General features: G+C 44.2%; 2 protein-coding genes across 2 annotated transcripts in view; one reads left to right on the top strand and one right to left on the bottom strand.

Annotated features, from left to right (window-relative positions):
* Positions 1 to 26953, top strand: part of PDE4D (phosphodiesterase 4D) — a 654770-nt gene that overhangs the window by 17196 nt on the left and 610621 nt on the right. The gene's annotated exons all lie outside the window — the stretch shown is intronic.
* LOC126913644 (E3 ubiquitin-protein ligase Topors-like) lies at positions 2262 to 3410 on the bottom strand. Its single transcript, XM_050716366.1, has 2 exons — positions 3402 to 3410; positions 2262 to 2759 (listed from the first exon to the last, which is right to left on the bottom strand). The coding sequence occupies exons 1-2, from the start codon at positions 3408 to 3410 to the stop codon at positions 2262 to 2264; spliced, it is 507 nt and encodes a 168-aa protein (XP_050572323.1).

Genomic DNA, 26953 nt, shown 5'->3' with positions numbered 1-26953 from the left:
GTTCAGTGGTCTATAACAGACCTCCACCAGGATGCTTGCCTTGTTGGCCTTCCCTCTGATCCTAACCCACAGAGACTCAACCTTATCATTCCCAGCCTCAAGTTCTTCAACATTAAAACACTCTCTAATATAGAGAGCCACACCACCACCCCTTCTGTGCTGCCTGTCCCTTCTGAAGAGCCTATAGCCAGACATTGGAGCACTCCAGTCATGAGAGTGGTCCCACCACGTTTCCGTGATGGCAACCAAGTCATAGCCTTCCTGCTGCACGATGGCTTCCAGCTCCTCTTGTTTGTTACCCATGCTGCATGCATTAGTGTAGATGCACTTCAGTCGGGCCATTGCCTTCTTCCCCGGCTTTGCCATTGTTCCCCCTGGTACAGCTCCAACAAGCCTAATTTCAGCCCCATCCCCCTTCTTTCCTAGTTCAAAGCCCTCTCAATGAGCCCTGTCAGCTCCTGGGCTAGGATCCGTTTTCCCCTTAGAGATAGGGACCCGTCTGCGGTCACCAGGCCGGGTGCCAAGTAAAGCGCCCCATGGTCAAAAAACCCAAAATTTCTGTGTTGGCACCAGCCTCTGAGCCACGTGTTAATCAGGTGGGCTTTCCGTGTCCTCTCGGTACCCCTCCCTGCCACTGCAGGGATAGACGAAAACACCACCTGTACTCCCGCTCCATCCACTAACCGTCCCAGTCCCCTAAAGTCCTGTTTGATAGCCTTCAGGCTTCTCTCTTCATTATCATCACTGCCAGCCTGGACTATCAAAAGAGGGTAGTAGTCAGAGGGGCGAACCAGGTTGGGAAGCTTTCTGGCAACATCCCTGACCCTGGCCCCAGGGAGGCAGCAGACTTCCCTACGGGTAGGGTCAGGTCGACAAATAGGGCCCTCTGTTCCCCTGCGAAGGGAGTCGCTCACAACAATCACCCTTCTTTCTTTCTTGGTGGAGGCAGTCTTGAGGCGTGGAGTCGGCTTCCTCGCCCTAGGCATCCTCCTGGGTAGACTTTCTACCTCGTCCTCACCCACCGGTCTCTCAAGCTCCAGGGCCTCAAATCTGTTATGTAAGGGCACCTGGGAAGGTGGGGCCGGTGGGGGGGGGGGCGTTGCCTGCAAGGTCGAGCAGGGACCTGTCTCCATTCCTCCTTAACGCCTAGGTCCCCTCCCTCTGCCCGACAGCGACAGGGCAGGGGGTCCACCCCCATTTGGGGTGTCTCACCCCGGTACCTCTCCTTCAGGCCCTGCAGGGAGTCGCTCCACCAGTCTATCTCCCGCTCACACTCCCTGATAGCCCTCAACCTATCCACCTCCTCTTTGAGTTCTGTCACCAGGCGGACCAGGTCATCCACCTGCTCGCACCTCACACACACAGTCCCTCTGCCTCCCTCAGATGGCAGCAACAGGCTCAGACACTCCCTGCACCCAGAGACCTGAACTGCCACATTGTTGAGCAGGCGGTCAGTCTGGGTGGTTACAGACTTTCTACAGAGAGCGCTCTGCCTGGTGTAGACCATTGCAGCCTAGCTAGCGGTTGACAGCCGTTAAAGGTGTTGTTCTTATGGGCGGGGGGAAACTCTGCCCTCTCCGCCCTCCCTGCGCGAACTGCCGCGCAAACTGCCGCGCAAACTGCCGCGCCCCGCCCTTCTGCCGCGCCGCGCCCTGTTTGCCCGCCCTGGTCGCCGCGCTCCCTAGGGCTGCTTTTGAACGGCCGGGGAGGGGGCGCTGCTGGCTCCGCCTACGCCTCGTCAGCCTCCCTCGTGAGGGCTGACGGGTCCTGGCGGCTCCCTCGAGCGGCCTCGATGTCGGGAAAAAAGCCCTGCCTGTCCCGATCCCCCGCTCCGCTGCAGAACGCGCCTGCCCCGGAGCCGATCGCCGATCGTTTTACCTCGCTAGGCAGCTGAACTCCACCACAACCGCTCTCTCCCTCTCTTCAGCAGAGGAGAGGAGGAAGAAAAGGAAAGAAACAACTCATGGGTTGAGATAAGGATAATTTATTTAAAGGAAAAGTAATTATTAAGGGAAAATCGTTATTAGTTAAATAATTTAACTAAAGGGAAAAGCAGGGCCTCAATGCATGTAGCCGTTGTTCGGGAGGACAGATGTTTTCACAGTGAGAGCCCTCGGGTCCCACATGGGTGCTTGTCAGGCCCCTGCTGTTCATCGGCCGCTCCTGTCGGGGAGCTGGATGCGCAGAGGCCGCAGCAGCAGAGAGCCGATGCGGAGGGTGGGTCCGCTGGTGGGCCTGGTGGGGCGCTGCCCTGCAGCCTGCTAGGGGGCGGCGTTGATGGGCCCTGGAGCTGCGACAGCCCCGTCTGCTTGTCCCTGCGGCCCCCTTCTTCCAGCGGTGGGGCCATTGTTGCTGGGCCGTGGGCGCAGGTCATAGCGGCGCTGAGGGGATCTGCTGCGGAACCTCTGCCTGGCGGCGTTCCTGCGGCCGCGAGCAGATGAGCTGCACACATACTGCTGGTAGTCGTCGTCCGCTCGCACTGTGTGCAGGATGCGGTCGATGGGCTGCCTGCAGAGCGGGCACGCGGATCTCGTGGTGGCCCACCGCCGGATGCAGCGGAAGCAGAAGGTGTGGAAGCATGTATAGATGTAGGCGGTGTTTCTGATGGTGCCCAGGCAGATGGGGCACCATTCAACTGCTGCTGCCTCCGATGGCCCCGCCTGCTGCATCTGGCCCCTGCTGGCTGTTCCTGCAGAGCCGCTCTGCTCTAGGTCCTCCTCAGCACGGGGTGGAGTGTCCTGCCCGTCAAGAAAGTCATGCTAGGAGGAGTAGGAAAGCACAGAGAGCCCAAGAGAGTGGAGGTTGCAGGGAGGTGAGGGCCTCCTGAAGGGCCTTCTTGTGGGCTGAAATTCTTCTTCCTCCTCATCATCATCATCGGGTTCAGCCATGTGAGCCAGCCATCACAAGGGCTGCTCTTGGCACCTGCCTTGGCTCCCTAATCCCAGCCCCCCATTCACTCTCCCAGGCCAGCAGCACGGCTGGAGTTAGCAGAGGGTACCTGAAGGAGGAGGTCAGAGAAGGCGGAGGAGCTGGCTGGGCGTCGTCGATGGTGCCAAGGACCCTGGCACCTTTGTTGTGCCCGCAGCCCCAGGACAGTTGCTGTGGGGACCCGAAGTACCCCAACAGACACGGACAGAAATAGGCGCAACACTGAGGAAGCCCGTGTTGTTCCTTGAGCCTGTACACCACGCGTCTGAACTCACAGGAGTCCTGAACCAAATGCAGCTTGCTGCAGAGCGTTGAGGTTGGAGCAGTCACAGATGCTGCTCTGTGACATCACAGAGGCCTCTGGGGCTGCCCCCAAGTGCTGTCCAGTGAGGACAGCAGCCCCTCCAAAGGGGAAAGCCTGCTGCTTTGCAGGGCATTTGCCATCTTGTCACAGCCTAGCGGTGGTGTTTAACCTCCGACATGCTGGGTCCTGTGGCAACAGGCTGCTGAGCTCCATGCTCCAGCAATGCAGGCAGGGAACCCTGGTGATGTTGTGGGTGCAAACAGAGCGCCCTGACTCGGCTCCTCCGAGGGCTGTCAGAGGGACTCACCAGAAGGGCTCATCCCGTGTTGCTGGCGGGAAAGCCTCTGTGGGCAAGTTGTTCTGTTGCTCAGTCACCCGCACAGTAAAGAAGCTTTTGCTGATGTTCAGACAGAACCTCTCATGTTCCAGTTGTGACCACTGGCCCTCCTTCTGTCACTGGGCACCACTGAAAAGGGCCTGGCTGGGTCCTCTTTGCACCTTCCATTTAGACATTTGTACACCTTGTTGAGATCCCCTGAGCCTTCTGCTCTTCTGGCTGAACAGTGCCAGCTCTGTGAGCCTTTGCTCACAGGATATATGCTCCAGTTCCTGCATCACATCTGTGGCCTTTTCATAGAATCATACAATGATGTAGGGTGGAAAAGACTCTGAAGATCATCAAGTCCCATCTTTAAAGCTTGATCAAATGTCCCATTTTAAAATCAATTGATTCTGATCACCACTGGTACTCCTTTTCTCGCTTGAGACATTGTCTTTTTGAATGCATTTAATGGGAACGTGTGGGGTAATCTGCTAAAGCAAAAATTTTTGGCTAGCAGCATTGTACTCTGAGAACTATGTATTTCTTTATATGTGTATGAGTTCTTCACTTACTATGAAGGAGTTTCTGAACTCACTCAAGTGTTCTCAGGACTAATTACTTTCTTTTTGTTATGTTTTTCACTATAGCCTTCTTAAAATGGACTGAGAAGAAAAAGTACTCAAAGAATTTGCTTGGAAGAATTACCCCTAATTTCTTCTTTACAAAAAAATCTGAGTATTTAGACTTATGTTATTAATATTGTCATTCCCCTAATCCCTTCTTTCATTCAATATGTTTGAAATTCATCGTTGGTGAATTTTTTGAGAAGTTTACCTGCACCAGCTTCCCTGTGTAGGTGAGATGCAGAAAGCTGCTGAACAAGGGGCATGGATTGATTTGATAGTGAGGGATCACAAAATCAGTGATATGCGGTTTGTGTGCTGTCACCTCCAGCACTTGCTTGCTAGCTAGCATACAATACATCATCATGGAGAAATCCCCCTTCCTCCCGCCCCTTCGTCCTCCCCTTCCCCCCTTTCTTGGAACATAAAATGCTGGGTTGCCCCTCTTACATACCTGTACACTAATGCATGCAGTATGGGGAGTAAACAAGATGGGCTGGATGCTGGATGGATACAGGCTTTTTAGGAAAGACAGACTGGGGAGACAAGGAGTGGGTGTTGCCTTCTATGTCAAAGACCAACTGGAGCTCATTGAGCTCTGCCTGGGGATGGATGAGGAGCTGACAGAATTTATGGGTCAGGATTAAAGGGAGGGCAGGGACAGGTGATACAGTGAGATAATGGGTGTCTGCTACATGCTACCCGACAAGGAAGAACAAGTGGATGAGGCTCTGTGCAAACATTCACAAACCCTGGTCTTCATGGGGGACTTTAACCACCCCAGTATCTGTTGGAGGGGCAACGCAACAGGGCGTAAGCAATGCAAGAATGCATTGACAAGTTCCTTCTACAAGTGACAGAGGAGCCAGTGAGGAGAGATGCTATGCTGGACCTCCTTCTAACCAGCCAAGAGGGGCTTGTGGGGAATGTGAAGATCAAAGGCTGCCTAGGCTGCTACAACCATGAAATGGTGGAGTTCAAGGTCTTTAGGGTAGTCAGGAGCATGGAGAGTAAACTCACAAGCCTGAACATCAGGAGAGCAGACATTGGCCTCTACAGGGATCCACTTGGTCAAGGACTGTGTGATAAAGTGCTGGAAGGGAGGCCCAAGAAAGCTATCTAATATTTAAGGATTACCTCCTCCAAACTCAGGAACAATGCATCCCAACACAGAGGAAGGAGGCCTGCATGAATAAACAAAGAACACCTGACAAAACTCAAACACAAAAAGAAAGCTTACAGAGGAAGGAAACAGAGACAGGTAACCTGGGAGGAATACGGAGACATTGTCTGAGAAGACAGGGATCAGGTTAAGAAAGCTGAAAACCAAATAGAAATGAATCTGGCCAAGGACAACAAGGGCAACAAAAAGGGTTTCTAAAAGAACAGCCCACCACCCCCCCACCACCCCACCCCCCCTGCCCCGTGACACACACACACAAGAGAGACATGGACATACAGGCAAGAGTCCAGTGAAGGGTCACCAAGATGATCAAGGGACCGGAGCACATCCCCTATGAGGAGAGGCTGAGAGAGCTGGGGCTGTTCAGCCTGGAGAAGAGAAGGCTCAGGAGGGATCTCATCAATGTCTATAAGTATCTGAAGTGGGGGTACAAAGAGGACAGAACCAGTCTCTTTTTAGTGGTGCCCAGTGCCAGGACAAGAGGCAATGAGCACAAACTGGAACACAGGAGGTTCCATCTGAACACCAGGAAGCACTTCTGCACTGTGTGGGTGACAGGGCACTGGCACAGGTTTCCCAGAGAGGTTGCGGAGTCTTCCCCCTTGGAGATCTTCAAAAGCCACGTGGATGTTGTCCTGGGTAACCTGCTGTAGGTATCCCTGCTTGAGCAGGAGGGTTGGATCAAATGACCTCAAGAAGTTTCTTACAACCTCAGCCAGTCTGTGAGTCTGTGTTATTCTGTGATTTGGCCTTGAAGATAGCTCTCATTCCACAGGCAGAAAAGTGGGGTGAAGCTAGAAAAAGTGCATGATATGTTAGCAGGGGGTGGAGAGCTAGTGCTATAAGATCGAAAATGAAATAAATGCAATCTTTGTTGAGGTCAGCTCATTAAAATGAAGAACAGTCTTTTAGTGATGTCCATGTGCTAGGTAGTGTTTAGAAATCCTGTTGCAGTGATAAAAAGCAACTGGCAGTGTATGGTGGAAAAGTGAGTATAAAGAGATGATTCTTCTGTTGGCCGAGAACTCAGTGTGGTTTTCAGATTTCTGTAAAATGCAATTGAAATGGCAGTAGGTCCAGAAACCAGAGCAATACCCTAATTCTGAGAAGAGTGGGATTACTATGAGTACACATAGCAGTGCTGTGTGTTGTATGTGTGGTGTGTGTGTGTTGTATGTTTGAAGTCTTTAAAGACTGCACAAATAACTGTGATAAATAGCCAAAGATGAGAACTACAGGGTAGTGCTGCAGAGAGATGTGTTGATCATGGCCTAAATAAATCTTAGAAGTAACAGTGTAAATTAGGTAGTACAGAATATTAAATACAATACATTTAAACTGGATGAGAGTATCCTTGAAGATGAAAGGTATAGCACGAAGAATCACAGGGACATTGAATCATAGAATGGTTTGGTTTGGAAGTGACCTTAAAGATCACCTGGTTCCAACCCCTTGCTAAGGGTAGGGACACTTCCCACTAGATCAGGTTGCTCAAAGCCTCATTCAACCTGACTTTGAACACTTCCAGGGCCTTGTTGAACTGCATGAGGTTTCTAGAGGCCTATCTCTCAAGCCTGTCAAGGTCCCTCTGGATGGCATGCCTTCCCTCCAGTGCGTTGACCTAACCACACAACTTGGCAAATTTGTTGAGGGTGCACTCAATCCCACAGTCCATGTCACTGACAAAGACATTAAATAGTGCCAGTCCTAGTACAGATCCCCTGAGGAACAGCACTTCTCACTGGTCTTCACCAAGACATCAAGCCATTGACCAGAACATTTTAAGTGTGACCATCCAGCATAATCCTTATCCACTGAGTGGTCTGTCCATTAAATCCATTTCTCTCCAATTTAGAGACAAGGATTTTGTGCCAGACAGTGTCAAATGCTTTGCACAAGTCCTATTAGATGACATCAATTGCTTTTCCCTTATCCAGCAACACTGTAACCCATCATAGAAGGTCACAAAATTTAATATCTAGGGATTTTTAGCCTGTAAGCAGAACTTAGTGATATGGGGAAAATTTTCAGAAAACAAATCGTCAGTAGGCAAGAAATTGAGCCTGACTTTCCAAGATGCAGAAAGGACTCTGCAAATGCAATTCAGACCTTAAAAAGCATGCCTAGAGGTAGGGTATTAAGAAGTTGAGAGGTAATAACTCCTTTAAATATACCCATGTTGTAAAACAGTTTTTATTTGTTTGCTTACTTGTTTTTTCCCCTTTTTTGAACAATTCAGTATGAGAAAACTAGAGGAAGCAGAGAATGAAAACAAAAATAGTCTCAAGCTAATTGCAAACTAGAAATCAAAGATGACTCATAAGCTAATGGAGGCAATTCAGTTGCCAATTTGAACACTTTAAAAGAGGAGATGTTGTTTGCACAAAAACATAGCTGTGGATTGTGTTGACCAAAAATGAGGATGAGGAGCTTTGAGCAGTAGGAACGTGTGTTTCTGTGTACAGTCTGTGTTCTTTGACTTTGCATTTCTGAGTATAACTTCACTTCGTCCAGGAAATTTTATTATGTGTAAGGACATCTGCCAAGATGGTGCCATGTAGGGTTAAACAAGAGAGCCTGGTGTATAAAACTGCTCAGGGAGAAGGGCTTGTAAACACTAGAATTTCATGTTGATTTATTTTCGCAACTGAGGACATTTTCTAAACTTGGCTTTAGCTAAGCACCAAAGGATCACAAGTACATAAACATGAGCACTCACATAAGAAAATCTTAGGCTATCTTCTAGACACTTTAAGATATCTGAAGATTAAAACTATGTATGGGATTTATGCTCATATTTCCTTTGAAAAGCCTATTTACTTATCTTTTTACACAATTAGGAGCCTAAGTTTTAAATTCTTTTTATTATAATAGACAAAATGGCTCTGTATGCTGGGAAAAGATATTCCAGAAGCTAGATAGTAAAGGTACATTTAAATTGAAGACATTTATCTACTTCCTCATCCTGACAATTCAAGGTTTTTTGATATGCATCTTTCACAGGAAAAAAATGAAATTTATTAATAATGCTTCTTCAACTGTTTGCATTAGCTAGCATTACTCAATGACTGTTTAGTATAACAGACATGAATAAGAACAAAACAGGGAAATTTGGCAATCTGCAGAGAAAGTATGAAAAATATTCATTTAGTTTTGTTTTGTGCTTCATATTCATTAGCCATATAATAAAATGGACTGCAAATACCAAAACCAAAACAGTTTCTAACATGTGGGTAGCCAAATTGCTTTTAATCTTATGCCTTGCCTAACGGTAACTTAAAATTACTATTTCTCAAAGAATATCCTCAGGGTGTTTGTGACCAAGTATGACCATGCTCACAAACTGATAGAATGTGTCTTGCAGCCAACAAAGCACAATCTTCTATTGTCAGTAGAAAATTAAAAACAAAGCCACTATTATGAGGAAAAAATACATGAAAAAAATTAATTAAAGAAAGAAAAATGAGATCTTTCTAGGTGGAATAGATCTATATTTATGATATAGTCAACAGAAATAGGACTGTTAACTTATAAGTGTTAAATTTTTATTTAAACTTGCCTTATGACTGACAATCAACTAATCTTGTGTGTGGTGTTTATATGGGTATTTTATTAGTCCTAAGTTAACCAGCCACATAGGGGTACATTGTGATTAAATTATTTACCTCAGTTAACAAAATGGCTCTGAAGAGGACTAATCACATTGTATATTTTAAGCTTTTTGAGGTTGTCTAGCAAAACATTGGAGCCCCTTCGTTTCTCATTGTAGAATCATAGGATGCTTTAGGTTAGAAGGGACCTTAAAGACCACCTGGTTCCAACCCCCTGCCATGGGCAGGGACACCTCCCACCAGACCAGGTTGCTCAAAACCCCATAGAGCCTGGCCTTGAGCACTTCCAGGGATGGGGCATCCACAGCTTCTCTGGGCAGCCTGTGCCAGTGCCTCACCACCCTCTGAGAAAAGAATTTCTTCCTTATATCTAATATAAATCTACCTTTTTTTTTTTTTTTTTAAGTTTAAAGACCTTCTCCCATTCCCCTATCATGACACTCCCTGACAAAGAGTCCCTCCCCAGCTTTCCTGTAGGTCCCCTTTAGGTACTGGAAGGCTTCTATAAGGTCTCCCTGGAGCTTTCTCTTCTTCAGGCTGAACCACCACAACTCACTCAGCCTGTCTTCATAAGAGAGGTGCTCCAGCCCCTCAGTCATCTTCATGGCCCTCTTCCAGACCAGCCCTAATAGGTCCATATCCTTCTTGTGCTGGGGGTCCCAGAGCTGACCGCAGTGCTCCAGGTGGGCTCTCATGAGAGCAGAGCAGAGTGGGATAATCAACTCCCTCCTCCTGCTAGCTACACTTCTTTTGATGCAGTCCAGGATATGGTTGGCTTTCTGGTCTGCAAGCACACAATGCTGACTCACATCAAGCTTTTCATCCACGAGTACCCCCAAGTCCTTCTCCTCAGGGCTGCACTCATTCCACTTATTGCCCAGCCTGTATTCACAGAACTACAGAATCATGTAGGTTAGAAAAGACCCTTAAGATCATCAAGTTCAACCATCAACCTGACACTATCAATTCTACCACTAAACTGTACCCCTAAGCGGCATATCCACATCTCAAATACCCAACCCAATGGCAACTCTACCATTTCTCTGGGCAGCCCTTTCCAATGTCTAACCAGCCTGTCTGTGAAGAAATTCTTCTTGATATCCAATGTAAACCTCCCCTGGAGAACCTTGAGGCTGTCGCCTCACATCCTATCACTTGTCACCTGAGAGAAGAGCCTGACTCCCATCTTGCTACCAGTCCCTTTCAGGTAGTTGTAGAGAGCGATGAGGTGTCCCCCTCAGCCTTCTTTTCAGCAGACGAGACAAGCCCAGTTCCCTCAGCCTCTCCTCATGGGTCTTGTTTTCGAGGCCCTTCAGCAGCTTTGCTGCTCTTTGCTCAATGTGTTCCAGCAACTCAGTGTCCTTCTTGTAGAGAGGGGCGCCAAAGTGAACAGAGAATGCAAAGTGTGTTCTGTGTCACCAGGTCAGAGTACAGAGGGACAATCCCTTCCCTAGTCCTGCTGGCCAGACTGCTTCTGGTGCAGGCCAGGGGGCTGTTGGCTCTCTTGGCTGGCCAGACACACAGCTGTCACATGTCCATCGGGCAGTTGACCAGCACCCCCAGGTCCTTTTCTGCCAGGCAACTTTCCAGCCACTGTTCCCCAAGCCTGTTTGGCTGCAAGGGGTCATTATGCCCCAACTGTTGTACCCAGCATTTGGCCCTGTTGAATGCCATACAGCTGGACATGGCCCATCGATCTAGCCTATCAAGATCCCTCTGCAGGGCCTTCCTAGCCTCAGCCAGATCAACAATCCCGCCCAAGCTGGTGTTATGGGCAAACTCAGTGAGGACGCACTTGATCCCCTCATCCAGATGGTTGATGAAAATGTTAAACAAAACCATCCCCGGTGGTGAGCCCTGGAGAACACCGCTTGGGACCGGTCACCAGCTGGATTTAACTCTGTTCACAACAACCCTTTTAGCCCAGCCATCCAGACACTTTTTACCCAGGAAACAGCACATCTGTCCAAGCCATGAGTAGCCAGTTTCTTGAGGAGAAGACTGTGGGAAATAGTATCAAATGCCGTTAAAAAGCAAAGATGTTGAATAGTGCCAGTCCCAATACTGACCCCTGAGGAACAGCATTAATCACTGGTCTCCACCTGGACATTGAGAAGTTGAGCACAACTCTCTAAGTGCAACCATCTTTGTGTTGGCATCTGAGGCCAGTAATTTGGAAGATAAACAAGTGCACCTTTATAACTTCAGAGTTCAGACTGGTTTCTCTGCCTTCTTCCACAGCAGGAGTGCAGGTCTTCCCTCTGCTCCCAAATATACTTGGGCATGCAGCTGGTAGAGCAGCTAAAATGTTCCTTTCTGCTCTAGTGGAAACATAATATGTCAACACCCAAAGGTTAATGTGTTACACTGAAATATAGTAGTAAAGAGATAAATCTGTGATACAAATTTCATGTGTATAGTAAATGATAGAGAAATAAGATCAAATGCAATCTTCTGATGTGAAGTAGAAATGTAGAGAAGTGGAAATATGCATTTCTAACCTTAGATACTCGCCAATTTTTGTCTCTCATGTCTGTCATCACTGCTTGTGTCAGCAGTGTCCTTAATTCACTGTAAAATATGTCATGAATAGATTTGTAATGCTTGTCATTCTGATGTTATAAATATATTTATTTTCTCTTACTGATTCTCTGAATAGTAGTTTTAAGTTCAATGAGCTAAAACTCATTGCTCGTAAAATGAGCTATAAGTGGTTAGGAATTTTGTACTTTTCTGTCTGGAAAGTCCAGTGCAGACTGTACATGGCATTTACAGGAATCTGATAAGAATCAAGGAAAATGCAAGATAGAAGACTGCTTTATTTAGAAGCTGTACATAAAAGGAGATGCTAAGAAAATTGCTTCGTTGGAGCAAGAGTTGTAAAGGGATACGTTAGCTCATTAAAAAAAAGAACAACCCCCCACCAAAAAACTGAAAATATACATGTGCACACATATATAGAAGCAACATATTTAATAATGCATATTAATATTTAATAATATTTAACATATTTAATCTCAGAAACTCCATATAAAAACTTGTACAAATTCAGTTTTTGCTTTAAACAGACTGTTTTCAGAAGGTAGTTCTGTTAGTAGTCACATTTACAAATAGAGTTGTGAACTGCTCTGATACCAATATAACCCCATCCAATGCTGGTGGGTGAAAACAGGCTTCTGTTTTTATTTGAATTGATTTATGGAAGTGGCATGACATGTGAACACATGTGGGAATGCAATAATGAAAGTTCCTGCTTCAATGTGGTGGTATTTTGGGGGTATTTCTGGCTTCCACGTCCTGCATTATGTCACTCTGGAAAGGCCATAGTGCAGATTGCTGGCATTGGAAGATGTAGCTTCCAAAGTAGCTGTAGCTTTCCAAAGTAGCTGATGAGAAGGCTTATTTTTGTTGTCTTTGTCCATGCAGAACTGCAGTTTGGTTCTGTTACAATTAGTTTACCTTTTGTACCAATGTGGTAAAACAGTCCCTGGGTAAATTAGGACTGGGTCTATGTTGTCTGACCCCTCTTCATAAGGCGATTAGTTCTTGCCCTCTTAGGCAAAACTCAAGCAGAATTGCAGCCCCTTTCTCAGAATATCGTTATCCATCTCTCTGGGAGGTTATGAGATTCATGATGATGGTCACGATGTTCTTCCATCCACCCCCACAGCATCTACAGGGTACTAAGGAGTTGCAAAATTTGCCAAATTATATAAATATATATCTTAAAGCAAAGCAGCTGTTCATCTCTCTCCTGCCTCACTATGCAGCGCTAGGTGTGCTGCATTCCCACTGCTATATTCCCACACTTCAATTTTTAGTGTCCTTCTGACATACAGTCCTTTATTCAATGGGTTAGCTTTTTAGTGTTTGTTTCTTTTCTGGGGAAGAAAAAACATCAGCTGAAATCCTACTTCAGAACAGGCAAGAAGGGCAGTTGTCTGTGTTTTCCATGATGAGAGCAGGTATGTGACGGACATGGAAAGCAAGCTGTAGTTCTCCAAATTGTAGTCATACAGTTAACATATTCCAGGCCAGCAGGACACAAACTGACTGTGCTTCCAGAGCCTCTGAGACACTGTAGGGCACTAGTATGCACACGCTGGCACGTCTCAGGTGGATTTTGTCAGCATAGGTACTGTTCCTCAAGCAAGTGCAAGTACCTGTTACTGAATCTGGCGGCACAGGACAAGTTAGCATAGAGAGATTTGTGCCTCCTCATGGTATCCAGATGCCCAGCATTCCTCCAGAGTCTGACTTAAGAAAAAAAAAAAGGAAAAAAAAAAAAAAAGGAATTGTCTACCTGCTCTGGTTGTGAAAAGAACATTCAGAAACAAGGGCTGTGTAGCCAACACAGAAATCTTACAGGAGTCCATAGGGAATATGTAGCAGGAGACTGTGATCTGCTTGGCCTTAAGTACAGAACATCTTCAAACTGTCTAGTGATTTGAGCATATCCTCCCTGTTTCTTTCCCCTCCTCCCAGTAGGTATTCTCTTTATCCTTTCAAGGACAAGTTATGGGAAGCAAGTATCACATAGTTTATCCTGATATATTTATAAAGCAAGTGCTCTTTGCCCCAGAAAGTAAAGGGGATACATCGTTATAGGCAGTGGTCTATATAGGTATAGAAGACCAACAGGGCTTTAATTTGTGCACATTTACTATTAAGCGTGTTTGTAGTATTGCTTTGTAACACTGTGTACACAAGCTCAGTTCCACTACAGGATCTAGGCAACACAATGAATCATTTCTTTGCCATTTCTGGTCTGTTTCCTCTGTATATTTGAGTGTTCCTGAGGATTTGGCTCTGTGTTTTTTTTTTGCAAATTTTCTCTCCTGGCTGCTCCTTTGAATCCTTCCCATGTGCTAGCTTCCTCTCAGCTTTGCTGGCAGTCAAAGCTCCTGCTTACTATGATTTGTGGATCTCTGTACTTTAGAACAGAATAGTTTAGTTGGAAGGGACCTTCACAGATCCTTTAGCCTGACCACTCCAGGGCTAACAAATAGTTACGTTACTGAGGGCATTGTCCAAATGCCTCTTGAACACTGACAGGCATGGAACATCAAGCACCTCTCTAGGAGCCTGTTCCAGCATTTGTCCACCCTCAGGGTAAAGGAATTTTTCCTTATTTCCAGGCTGAACTTCCCCTGCTGCTGCTTTGTGTCATTCTATGTCATTCCCTGTCCTGTCATTGGTGACCAAGGGAGTACACATCAATGTTTTCCTCTCCACTTCCTCTCCTCAGGAAGTTGCAGCAAGCAGTGAGGCTGCCTCTTGGCCTCCTTTTCTCCAGACTGGACAACCCAGGTGTCCTCAGCCTCTCTCCTCACAGGACAGGCCTTCCAGCCCTGTTACCAGCTTTGTTACCCTTCTGTGGATGCTTTCAAGGACCTTAACATCTTTTTTGTATTGCAGAGACCAGGACTGCACACAACATTCAGGGCTTTGACTGGCTGGCTATGCTGTGTCAAATGCACCCCAAAATGCAGTTTGTCCCTTCGGCTGCCAGGGCACACTGCTGGCTCACGTGGAGCCTGCTGTTGACCAGCACCCTCAGGTCCCTTTCTGCTGAGCTGCTCCCCATCCACTTGCCTCCCAGGCAGTGCCTGTGTCCAGCATTGTTCCATCCCAGGTACAGATCCCGGCATTTTGCTTTTGTTGAACTTCATGCCATTAACGATTGCCCAATTCTCCAATGTATCCAGATCCCTGTGCAAGGGATCCCTCTGCCTCTTGTCCCTCCAGGGAGGCAACAGCAACTCCCAGCTTAGTATCATTAGCAAATCTTCCTCCTACCAACAAAAGAGGGCAGAAATGGTTTCACTGAGATTAGACCTGTGTTGTAGTTCAGGCCAGGACTGTGCGTGTGCTTCACCAGTTGCCTTATTTGGTGTAGACATGCGTAGCCTATCATTCTTGTCTCCCTAGCTCTAGGAATGTTTCTGGAAAAATACAATCTTGAGAACAAGTACAAATTAATGAAAATAGTTACATGAAGTCATCGGTTTTCATAGACAGTTTTTTTTTGGTGTTCTAGGAAAAGATCACGTTTTTTTCCATCTGACCTGTGGTTACTCCTAGTTTGCTTTGGGAATGAACACAGGTGAACAGTGGTGTGTAGGAACCTTCCTTCTCATTTCTGCCATTGTTTGTACAGCATGAGATGTTTGCTTCTCTTCCATTCTCTAGAGAGCAAGGGGAAATCCTTAATGCTTGGTGAAAATGGTGTGCACTGTTATAAGCAATAAATTGCAATAATATTGCAGCTTCCAACAGCAGTGCATCTTGGTACAATAAGGACTTGAGCTGGGTGGGATCTTCATTTATATTTGCAATCCCACAGTTAGAAAAAATCATATCTGTTCCATGAAATGAAAACAATACATTTCAGTGTTCTTAGTGAAACAAACTCTGGAAACTCATTTTGGTTGATGTGAGATTTTTTGTTGCCATTTTGACAGTAATTTTGTGTTCTCTAAAACATAAAGAGTTCTGTTGAAATGGCAGATTGAAATGTTCCTTTTTAAAAAGGTCAGAAAAATTCTTCAGCTATATTGAAATGTTTTCTGTCTCCATAAGTGCCTTTTTGAAATAAACATACTCTGAAACAAATATGTTTCCATATAGCCGTTTTTCCTTAATGAGATATCTTGGAAAAGTTTTAACTGTCTTTAGCTACCACCTGGCGAAATGCCCAGTGGCCATTCATATGTCTTGTGCCTCTGGATGACAGCTGTTTTCAGCTCTCCCTGAATTCTTTTCAGGCTTACGTTCCTGTTTTTTCAGCAATGAGAATAAACACCTTTTTTATTTTTTTTTTTCTTCAGGTTCAGATTTTGATGCAATGGTATGTATGATATGTTGCCAACAGCTTCATCCAGTCTGGGCTGACCTACAAGGACCCCAGATGGGGTGTCCTTTGCACAAAGTAGTCAAGCATCTCTTTAGGAAGGATGAGGACAACCACAGGCCCAGTGAATAACCAAGACATTTTCTATACTACTGCTAACACAGCCAGATGCTGAGAAACAAGGTTGACAGGGATTTTATGGCATTTTGATGAAATGCAAAAGACAAGCCAGAAATGACTGGACAGCCTTGTGAGAAAGCAGGAAAAATGGTTTAGCCCCAAGCACAAGACAAAAGGGTGGAGTTAGTTTACAAATGAATTGCCCAGAAGAAGAGTTTGTAGTGAAATTCTCTGTCTGAGCTGAGGATTTTAGGCACTCATACAGACACAAGGAAACAGAGGCATGACAGCATCCAGTCTGGAGAAGTACTGTGATTCTTGATATCAAAAGCTCTTTGTGGCAGTACACAGCAGGAAATGTGGAGAGAAAATAGTAAAAATGGAGCTGGGAGTAGATACTCAAAGATTCCGGAGGAAAGAAAAAAAAAAGGAGGAATGGGAAGGTGTTTTAGACAGGATATTTTCTAATAGGTCTGTCATGATGTTAAGCAGTCAAGAAACTCTAGACGAAATGTAATGATCTCACTGTAATATTGCTAGGCTGGAATGCTAGGCATGCAGGTCTCTCACTCCCTATTTCTGAGTGATTGATTCTAATTCTTTTGATCAGCTGGAGTATCTCTAGTAGATGATTCAATTTACCATAGTATAATGGTAGAAGTAATAACTGTATCTATAAATATTTCTCATATTTAATTGAATTTGGAAATTATGGACATGGCTCTTTAGAATTTTAAATTGGTAGCTTTAAAATGTAGCTGCAGATGTAACCTTAAATGTCTGGTCTGAAATTACTTCGTTATAGAACATGCAGAGAACTGGCAGATGAAATTAATGCATACGAACAGACACCCCCACACATACTGATTCCGTATTTTAATTTCACTTTTCCTGTGTTCTGATGAGGTAGTTACTTTGTTTTGATGATCTTTGAAAGCTCATTAAGAACACTCATTAAGCTCCACAATAAGCAGTGAAGTATAGATGCTGCTGCTGTTACATCCAGGGTACAGTTCAATAACCTTTTCAGATGACAATTTGGTGGCAATCAGGAGTAGTACCCCAGAGACTGAGCTACCAAAATATGATACAGATAAAAACAAACATAGGGATGTTTGATGTCAGGCTGATGTATTGTCTAGGCTGCAAAGGCTATAATATTTTAAGAAGGTGAGAGTTAAACTTTTTCACAAAGGGATTGGAAACCAAATGAAAAGGACTGACACGTCAGTTGTACTTGTGCAGATTGGCTGGTTTAATATTCTTCGCCTTCCTGCTGATTCCTTCCTATTATTTAAAGTCCTTCATGCATTTATTCTTTTAACAAGGTCTATTTTTTACTATGCTGTTTTCTGTGCCCTCCTCTCTCCTGGGAGGATTCTGCTGCAGTCAAATCTTTCAGACCGTTCTTTAATCTCTGCCCAAGCTTCCTGAATTTCCGCAACTTGTGCCACATCACTGATGCCAGCGTTCTCACATCCTCCTTGTGAGATCTGGCATCTGCTGCATGGGACTGAAGATGTCTACCTCAGGACTAAATAATGCATTTCAATGCATTACAGCTCATAAAGCATTTGGAAAACAATGGAAGTAGTAGCTCACAAGCTAGCTTCAGGTCTTCTGAGGGATGAAGTTTATACAAAATTCTGTTAGAGTGAATTTCCATGTTCCTGTGTGGAGAGAAAACATGCTCATCCCGGCATTAAAATTCTGGAAAATAAACATCCACACAGGAAAGTGGACTAGAAACTTCTGGAAAGTATTACCAGAGAATTTTCATCTCCAACTCCTGTTGCCCACAACAGACTCTTTCTTGTTTGCTTAATCTCATCTCCCAGACCTTTGCTTTTGCTTACTCACTAGGCATTTGGCTCTTTTTCCCAAGGTACTCACTCTGCTGTAAGAAATTTCCTCTTTTTGGTAACTTCTATCTTTTTTCAGCTCATTCTGCAACTAAAATGGTTCCTGTCTCTGCCATCCTTTCCCCTTCCTCCCCAAACATGCTCAACAGCTATTTGCTTTCTCTGTTGCACATTCGGTTCTCTGACTCAGGTTATTGATAAAAAATTGATAACATTCTACCAGCACTGGTGAGGCCAGACCTGGAGTACTCGGTACAGTTCTGGGCCCCTCCAGCACAAGAGAGACATGGACATACAGGCAAGAGTCCAGTGAAGGGTCACCAAGATGATCAAGGGACTGGAGCACATCCCCTATGAGAAGAGGCTGAGAGAGCTGGGGCTGTCCAGCCTGGAGAAGAGAAGGCTCAGGAGGGATCTCATCAATGTCTATAACTACCTGGGGTGGGGGGGGTGGGGGGGGGGTGGGGGGGGAAGGTGGTGGGGAAGGTGGTGCAAAGAGGATTGGGCCAGGCTCTTTTCAGTGGTGCCCAATGCCCAGACAAGAGGCAATGAGCACAAACTGGAACACAGGAGGTTCCATCTGAACACCAGGAAGCACTTCTGCACTGTGTGGGTGACAGGGCACTGGCACAGGCTGCCCAGAGAGGTTGCGGAGTCTTCCCCCTTGGAGATCTTCAAAAGCCACCTGGATGTGGTCCTGGGCAACCTGCTTGAGCAGGAGGGTTGGATCAAATGACCTCCAGAAGTCCCTTACAACCTCAGCCAGTCTGTGAGTCTATGTGAACCCCCACCATAGATGACTGGAAGCAAAGCTGAGAAGTCTCTCAAATGATTGCTTTCTAAATGCTGTGTGCTTTATCATACCTATCCACATCTGCAGGGTGTAACAAATATTGGTAAGGTTTTGAAGGGTCTAACCATAGAAAATTGAGCAGTCTAGTGACCTGATGAAGAAGTCAGAAAGCAAGTGTGTTTGGATGTGCCCTTTTGTAGTCTGTGAAACCTTAGAGGGAAATTGTTTAGTTATGGTCCTTGGGTTGGGTAAGGAAGATGAAAGTTACCTTGTCCATTTGCAATCCTTTCTTAAGAAAACAGGGAACTGCTTGAAGAAGGGATATGGTTTGAGTCATACTTGGCATCAGCAGGGCACATGCTCTGCAAAGAGCTGAGTCTTCTAAGTAAACCATGAGAAATTGCCCGATCTGATGTTAAAGAATAGAAGCCTAAAACAGCAGTTAAGTTTTTATTTCTGACTTAGCCTTGCAGATCAGCTGTTCTGTTAGCTGAATTGGGTATATCAAACAGCTGTTCTGAGGCTAGGTTTCAGCTTCAAACCAGCAATGCCCAGAGCCTGAGGGTGATCAAGTTGCCCGAAGAATGGGGAGCTGTGGCAGACCCAGGCTAGAACAACATACAAAGAGAAGGTCACAGGAGATCTGTGTCTGAAGGGAGGAAATAGTTTTGTTGTAGTTAAGCAATGAATTAGAAAAGACAGCTATTTGGATTTATTTTCAAGTATAACATTTATATTTAGTTACTGCTACTTAATTCAGTTTTATATTTGGAGTCATAAGAATTTCAGCTTAAAAATTTTAATCAGTCTCGGTCACAGTGAAACTAAAGCTATTATGTGTAGAAAGAAATATAAAGTTTTGGGTACTCAGCACAGCTTTTAAGAGAGATGATATATCATCAGAGTAACTTAAATTAAAAGTGCAACAGGGAAACTGAAGGCTTTCTGCCTTTCAGAGAATCCTGATTTTCAACATGTTTATTATTTGGGAATACTCTTTCAGCTAAAGAACAATCCAAATGTTTAATATGGGTCAATTCCAGGTTAAACCAAATTTGCCTGGTTGTTTGAGTTATGTTTGGTATTCTAGTTATTAGATTATATCTTTACACGACCTCTGCCTTGAGATGAGCATTCCTTAATACAGCATGTCACTGTCAGAGAAGATTATGTCGCATCATGGAAGATGGCATTCAGCAGAGAAGCCTGAGTCATTCCAGATAGTCCTATCTAGCAAAAGGCGCTATAACTTCAGTAAGCAATTCAGATTCCTGAATCTCACTGAAATGCCTGTAGCCGCAAAGAAATAAGGCCTATCTTTGCCCATATTCCATCTCAGCTTTGGTTAAGAGTTGCTGAGAAGGATGTAGAAATAGAGCAAGCATAGATGGTGGCTCCTTCTCCTAGCCGCCAGTGCAGTCCAGGTTTTACCTGTGTAGCAATAGATGGGTGATATCTTGAACTGGGTGTGGTTTCCATGTGATGAGGAGTCATGCAGGTCAATTGTTTATGTGAAAAAACATTTGCTATAGTCTTTATCTTATCCATCTCTCTAACTGCAAGCACATCTGCAGGCAATGAGTAAGAAATTCAGTGTAATATCAGAGTGCTTTAAAGAGAAACGTTTTGCCTCTCTCCATTTGTAAAAGTATTCTGAGTCAGTTGAAATCAACCAGAACTAATATACACTTTTTTTTTTTTATAGTTGAATTTTATCCTGGGTGAGTTCAGAAAGTTTGTTTTTGCAGAAATTGATATTCTGAAACAAAATTACCCCTACAGAAAATCCTTAGCTATCCCCCACTCTGCTCTTGAAAACATGCAAAAAAAAAAACAACAAAGCAAGAAACACATGGTAGTGATTTTCCAATAACCAGTGCTGAGCTTCAACTAATAAGTCAATAATCCTTGAGCAAGATTGAAGTAATTTTGTTCTTTGCTAGACTGGTTTGTCACAAATTGTTAGGAGGATTTATTTCCCTTTGGGACCGTGACACTACTGCCATGACAACAGTTATTCACAAAGCAAGATTCATCCCATGATATGTAAAATTAAGGAAACTCTTTAGGATGTTGTTGAGTATTATATCTGTTTTTTTTTTTCTTTCTTTTGTTAGTAATTTAACTTGGTGGGTGGATAATAATAATGCAGTTTGGAAGCTTTCAGTTACCTCTTTTGAGAATTTCTGTACTAGACAGAGGCTTTATTGAAGCAAGGTCCAAGTCTAATACAATTTCTGGGAAGGGATATGTGTGTTTTACACATGGTAAGACCTTGGTAACATGCAACGGCATTAGCAGAGGTCCAGGTTATTTAAGCAGATTTTATGTGTGTGATCTTCACAGCTGTTTTTGTATGATTCAAGGTCATCTGCTTTTACATTTTGGAGAAAAAGGGGGTGCTAGCACAGATAGACACAGACACAGACACAGACACACAGACTTCTAGGTTGGAAGAGACCTCAAGATCATCGAGTCCAACCTCCGACCTAACACTAAGTACTCCACTAAACCATATCGCTAAGCTCTACATCTAAACGTCTTTTAAAGACCTCCAGGGATGGTGACTCCACCACCTCCCTGGGCAGCCCGTTCCAATGCTTAATAACCCTTTCGGTAAAGAAGTACTTCCTAACATCCAACCTAAAACTCCCCTGTCGCAACTTTCGCCCATTCCCTCTCGTCCTGTCACCAGACATGTGGGAGAACAGACCAACCCCCACCTCGCTACAGCCTCCTTCAAGGTAACTGTAGAGAGCGATAAGGTCGCCCCTGAGCCTCCTCTTCTCCAGGCTGAACAAGCCCAGCTCCCTCAGCCGCTCCTCGTAAGACTTGTTCTCCAGACCCCTCACCAGCTTGGTCGCCCTTCTCTGGACTCGCTCGAGCACATCCATGTCCTTCCGGTAGCGAGGGGCCCAAAACTAACACAGAACTCAAGGTGCGGCCTCACCAGAGCCGAGTACAGGGGCACAATCACTTCCCTAGACCTGCTGGCCACACTGCTTCTTATACAGGCCAGGATGCTGTTGGCCTTCTTGGCCACCTGAGCACACTGCTGGCTCATATTCAGCCGACTATCAACCAATACTCCCAGGTCCTTCTCGGCCAGGCAGCTTTCCAGCCACTCATCTCCCAGCCTGTAGCTCTGCTTGGGGTTCTTGCGCCCCAGGTGCAGGACCCGGCACTTGGCCTTGTTGAACTTCATACAGTTGACCTCAGCCCATCGCTCCAGCCTATCCAGATCCTCCTGCAGAGCCTTCCTGCCCTCGAGCAGATCGACACACGCACTTAGCTTGGTGTCATCTGCAAACTTACTGAGGGTGCACTGGACACCCTCACCCAGGTCATCGATAAAGATATTAAAGAGGACCGGCCCCAGTACCGAGCCCTGGGGGACACCACTTGTGACCAGCCTCCAACCAGATTTGACTCCATTCACCACAACTCTCTGGGTCCGGCTATCCAGCCAGTTTCTAACCCAGCGAAGCGTATGCCAGTCCAAGCCCCGAGCAGCCAGTTTCTTGAGGAGAATGTTGTGGGGAACGGTGTCAAAAGCCTTACTGAGGTCAAGGTAAACCACATCCACAGCCCTTCCCTCATCCACCAAGCGCGTCACTTTGTCATAGAAGGAGATCAGGTTCGTCAAGCAGGACCTACCTTTCATAAACCCATGCTGACTGGGCCTGATCGCCTGCTTACCCTGCAAGTGCCGCGTGATGACCCTCAAGATAATCTGCTCCATGAGCTTTCCTGGCACTGAGGTCAAACTGACAGGCCTATAGTTCCCCGGGTCTGCCCTCCGGCCCTTCTTATAGATGGGCGTCACATTGGCTAGCCGCCAGTCAACTGGGACCTCCCCCGATAGCCAGGACTGCCGATAAATGATGGAAAGCGACTCGGCCAGCTCCTCCGCCAGTTCTTTCAGTACCCTCGGGTGCATCCCATCCGGCCCCATCGACTTGCGCACATCCAAGCTCCTTAGCAGGTCGCCAACCATTTCCTCATGAATAGCGAAGGCCACATCCTGCTCCCCATCCCCTTCCACCAGCTCAGGGTACTGGGTATCCAGAGAACAACCGGTATTGCCGCTAAAGACTGAGGCAAAGGCGGCATTAAGCACCTCAGCCTTTTCCTCATACATTACTGCATGTTTCTTAGACTGTATGGCAAATGGAATATATTTCCTAGGAATTACAAGGGGCTTTCGGGAGCAGAGAAACAATTTTTGAGTTCTAGAAGCATTAAAACAGTTCCCATTCAAGTTCTCTTTTTGTGGAAGAGATGTTGCAAGTTCCAGTGCAAGCCTGATATCAGCTTGATAAATGGTGGTGGATTTCTCAGCCCTTTCCATCAGATTAGTCTAATTTGTCAATGTACAATTTGCATGATTCACTTGCATTTCACCAATTCTCATTTTTCATTTAATCATTTTTTTCAAAATTGAGGAGTAGCATTGACATTGTTGGCATTTTTTGTTTCATAAGTTGTTTTTTAAAAAATACAAGGCAAAACAAAAAATCTCTTTCTATTTCTAAAGTCTTTTATAAAGATTAATTGACCCTTCCAGTGACTTATGCAGGGTGGACAAGTTGCTGCAACTGTACTCAACTGTTTTGACGTATTAACTGCCGCAGTGATACGGAGAATCTTCTGGTTTTTCTTTGCTCTACTTTGGATCGGTCTGTCTCTTCTAAGCAGGTAGCGAGTAGGTTTGTACATAGCTATTTAGCTGGTGAAGTAACACATGTTCCTGAACTTAAACCGTTCCTTACTGATGAGGGGAATGATCGTGAGCAGAATGGCATATTTTAAGCACTGTGGCTTGGCCATGCACTATCAGTTGCACCACATGCAAACGAAACTAGTATTTGTGCTCTCCTGCTATTCTGTGCAAACTCTCCCAATGCTATGTTAATTGGGCTGCCGTGTGGACCATGTACTGAAGACCTTGGCGCTAAACTCCCGCTGGTTGTTGGATTGGCCCCAGAGCTATGGAATCCATGGTGGCTTCTGACCACATGTAGAGTCTATCATGTCCCTTACTGAAGCAAGACCTTCTGACTCACTGACAGTGAGCCTTGTGTTTCCTAAAAGATACCCATGAGAGGACAGGTAGTCCTGCTGAGGGTATTCTGGAGAGTGTTTTTTAATAAGACAAGATTGTTAATCAAACTGAGCCTTTGCGCTGTAGAACAGTGATTCATTTTTGACATTTTAGGTTTATTTTAGACTGGATATAGCAGTAACATACATGTCTGCCATTCCTTGTAGATGGTTATTTCCTATACCTGTGTGCCCTTTGAACTTTGAATAAGGATCCTTTCAAATTTTCAGTTCTCCTTTTGTACGCTGAAAATGTAAAAATCATAGAATTCTTCTCTGACTTCTTCAGTCTCTCTCCTTTTTTTGTTCTCCATTTTTTTTTCTGGGTTCTTGCTCTATTTCGTAAATATGAATACCTCAGCCCTTTTTTCCCCTTCCAGGGAAATCCGACTTCTCTCCTCCCTCTACTCCTACCTGGCCTTATAGATAAGTCGGGACAAACATGGTTTCAAAGATTTCTGGTTTCCTATTTTTCTGTGTTTTGTTCATCCCAATGGTAACCATTAGGGCTGACTCTCCATTTTCTCCATCTTATAGAAATATTCAGGCTCAGGTACTAGGCAGAAAAACAATGTATATCATACTATTAGCATTCAATATTGCAATAACTTCCTTAAATCAACCAGATGTAATAAGCTTTTTGTGAGATAAATCACATTCATTCTGGAAGTTGTAGAAACATGAAAAAAATATATATAAAATAAAGCCTTTGGCTTTCATGTCTGTGTTTAGACCATGTGCTTTTTTCCCCATTTTTTCTTAGATGTTTGTGACAACTCTGTCCTGACTTCTGCTCCCAGGTACTGAAACCTTCCCTGTGTGGGCAATTCTGATGGTAAATAAATATGGTATCTTCCATGGCATGGGTGTAGAATTGTTTCCAGCGACAATTTCCGTACATAAAAATTTGCAACACCGATTCATTCTAATAGTCTCAGATCTGAGTTGCAATGATTAAATTTTATTTTTTATTTTTTACTTTTAATGTTATTTTTTTGGGGGGGCTTTTATCCATTGCTCATCTGCTTGGATATCTCTGTTCCCTTCTGTCTGACAGGTTATCTTAAAATTGATTTCAATCTCCCTCTCTGTACTTTGCCAATAGATAGCATTGCAATCCATCCCACCCCTCATCCTTTCCAGAGCTGGTACATCATTGGCAGCAGCAAGGGTTGATGCTGAGACTGGCTTAGTGAAGACTTGCTGTTGGGAGTATAAAGTGGTATAAAATAAAACCCAAAAAAGGATTGTATACATGTATGGCAACGTGTCCTTTTTTCATTGCTATACCTTTTTTGCCCTTTTCCCCTTTTATTTTTTATTTTCCATGGAAGAGGAAAAAAGTTTTATACTTAATTTTAATGATTTTTTATTGTTGTTGCATTATAAGCTTTGGGAAAATTCAAAAGTATACAAAATAGTTATTTATGAAAATGTGTGCTGTCTCTGTATTTGTCCTTTAAGTCAGCCAGTTTGAGGAAGAATTAATGTAAATGTTGAATCAGATCTGATAAACTCCAATTCCAAGTGCTTCTAAACATCAGCTATTTCTGGGATTATTATTATTATTATTATCTATAAAAATTATATCTAGAAAAAAATAGATAAATTTTTCTAGATAAAATTTTTATCTAGAAAAACTATTCTGATATTCATCTACTACAGGGTAGTCACTTTTAAATACAAATATTGCTGAACACTTTAGTTCAGAAAGATTTATTAACCTCTAGATATTTTATTAAAAAGGATTTAATTGGGTGGATGACTTTAAATTATGATACTTTCTTTACACACTTCATAACAATGGATATCATTATCAGCTCACACTGGGAAGTAGGTGCACAAGGGATGCATTAACCAGATTATGTGTATGAAAGGCACGTGCATTTTCTTTAACAGAAGACAAAAGCTTGTAAACTGCCAGAGGAAATATATTTATTTAATTCTCCAAAGTTTCAGCTCAGATTTCATTAAATATTTGCCACAATGCTGGTGTATATTACATTTTGAAAGAGGAACACAGAAAACAGTCTGGGGAGAGTACAGACAGGCGATCTTCAGGTGCTTGACAGAATCAGATCCGGCTTCAGACCATTGGAGAAATGAGTTTAATGAATAAGTAAACTTTTCTAATACAACAGCTTTCTCTTCTCGATGATTGGTTCCCAGCCGTGATGTCAGTGTTACAAAGAATTTACTGAATGGCATCTGTCACTGTAGTCTATCATTCTGTAACATGCATGTAAATAGCAAGGAAGTATTACTATCAAGGTTACTGTATTAGCATAGAAAGTCTTTCCTTGTGCTGAATTTATGCCATTTATATAATTTCACAATTAAACAGATAAATAGAGAAAGCTGGAAGGAATTCTGTTCAGAGATAATCTTTGAGTGCTCTTTTAAAATGTATTTATTTATTTTATTTTTTATGAAATAACTTATTACTGCTACTTATTACTGTGAAATAAATTCTGTTTCACTTTGGAACATTAGGATGATAAGAGAGCAAAACAGCAGGAAGAAATGAAGCCCAGAGCAACTCTGTTTAAAAAGAAGAGGAAAAAACAAACTAAAATGTAGATAATCAAACTAAGGAAATTTGCATGTTCAGGTCAAAGGCAAAAACTTACATCAAATACAAGGCACTGAGCACAAGGTTTCTGTCAACTGGGGTAGCCACCTTCTTGTGTTTTCATGATTCCAGACTTTCAGGGAAGAAATACCTGTTAATGGGTAGCTTCTGGACTACTTGCCAGGTAATTGCTTTTCTTCTGCTTTTTTGCCTTGGGTCAGTGCATCCATGGTTCACACTCTTGCTGGCATAGTACTGAGGGTCAGGGGTGAGGGAAATACGAGTGTCTAGAACGTGCAAAAATTCTCCATTAGGTGCTTGTTGGTCATTAAAGCTTACGTTAAACACAGCTCTTCTGGTCTAATGCGAATGTTTGTGAGGGAGCTCGGGTTTAGACAAGGGCTGTGAGGTATACTGGCATGGGTACAAACAAGGCAGGCACAGTACTTGCAAATCAAAACAAACTATTCCTAGATTTATTTCCAGTGTCTATTCCTTCTCCTTAAACATTCATTGTTCACCCTTCTCTTTCATCATTCTGTTGCTCAACGAAGAGTTATTACTTGTGCTATTAAATTTGGTAGCTTAATTTTATGGCTTGCAAAGGAGTGAACAAAGAAAAAGCAAATATGGTTCCATTTAAGGTATTTTGTTCATCCTTGGTCGAATGTAATGAAGT

This window comes from Cygnus atratus, chromosome Z, assembly GCF_013377495.2.
Source record: "Cygnus atratus isolate AKBS03 ecotype Queensland, Australia chromosome Z, CAtr_DNAZoo_HiC_assembly, whole genome shotgun sequence".
Taxonomy (NCBI): Eukaryota; Metazoa; Chordata; class Aves; order Anseriformes; family Anatidae; genus Cygnus; species Cygnus atratus.
The sequence above is the reverse complement of the archived record's forward strand: the minus strand, read 5'-3'. Positions and strand labels throughout refer to the sequence as shown.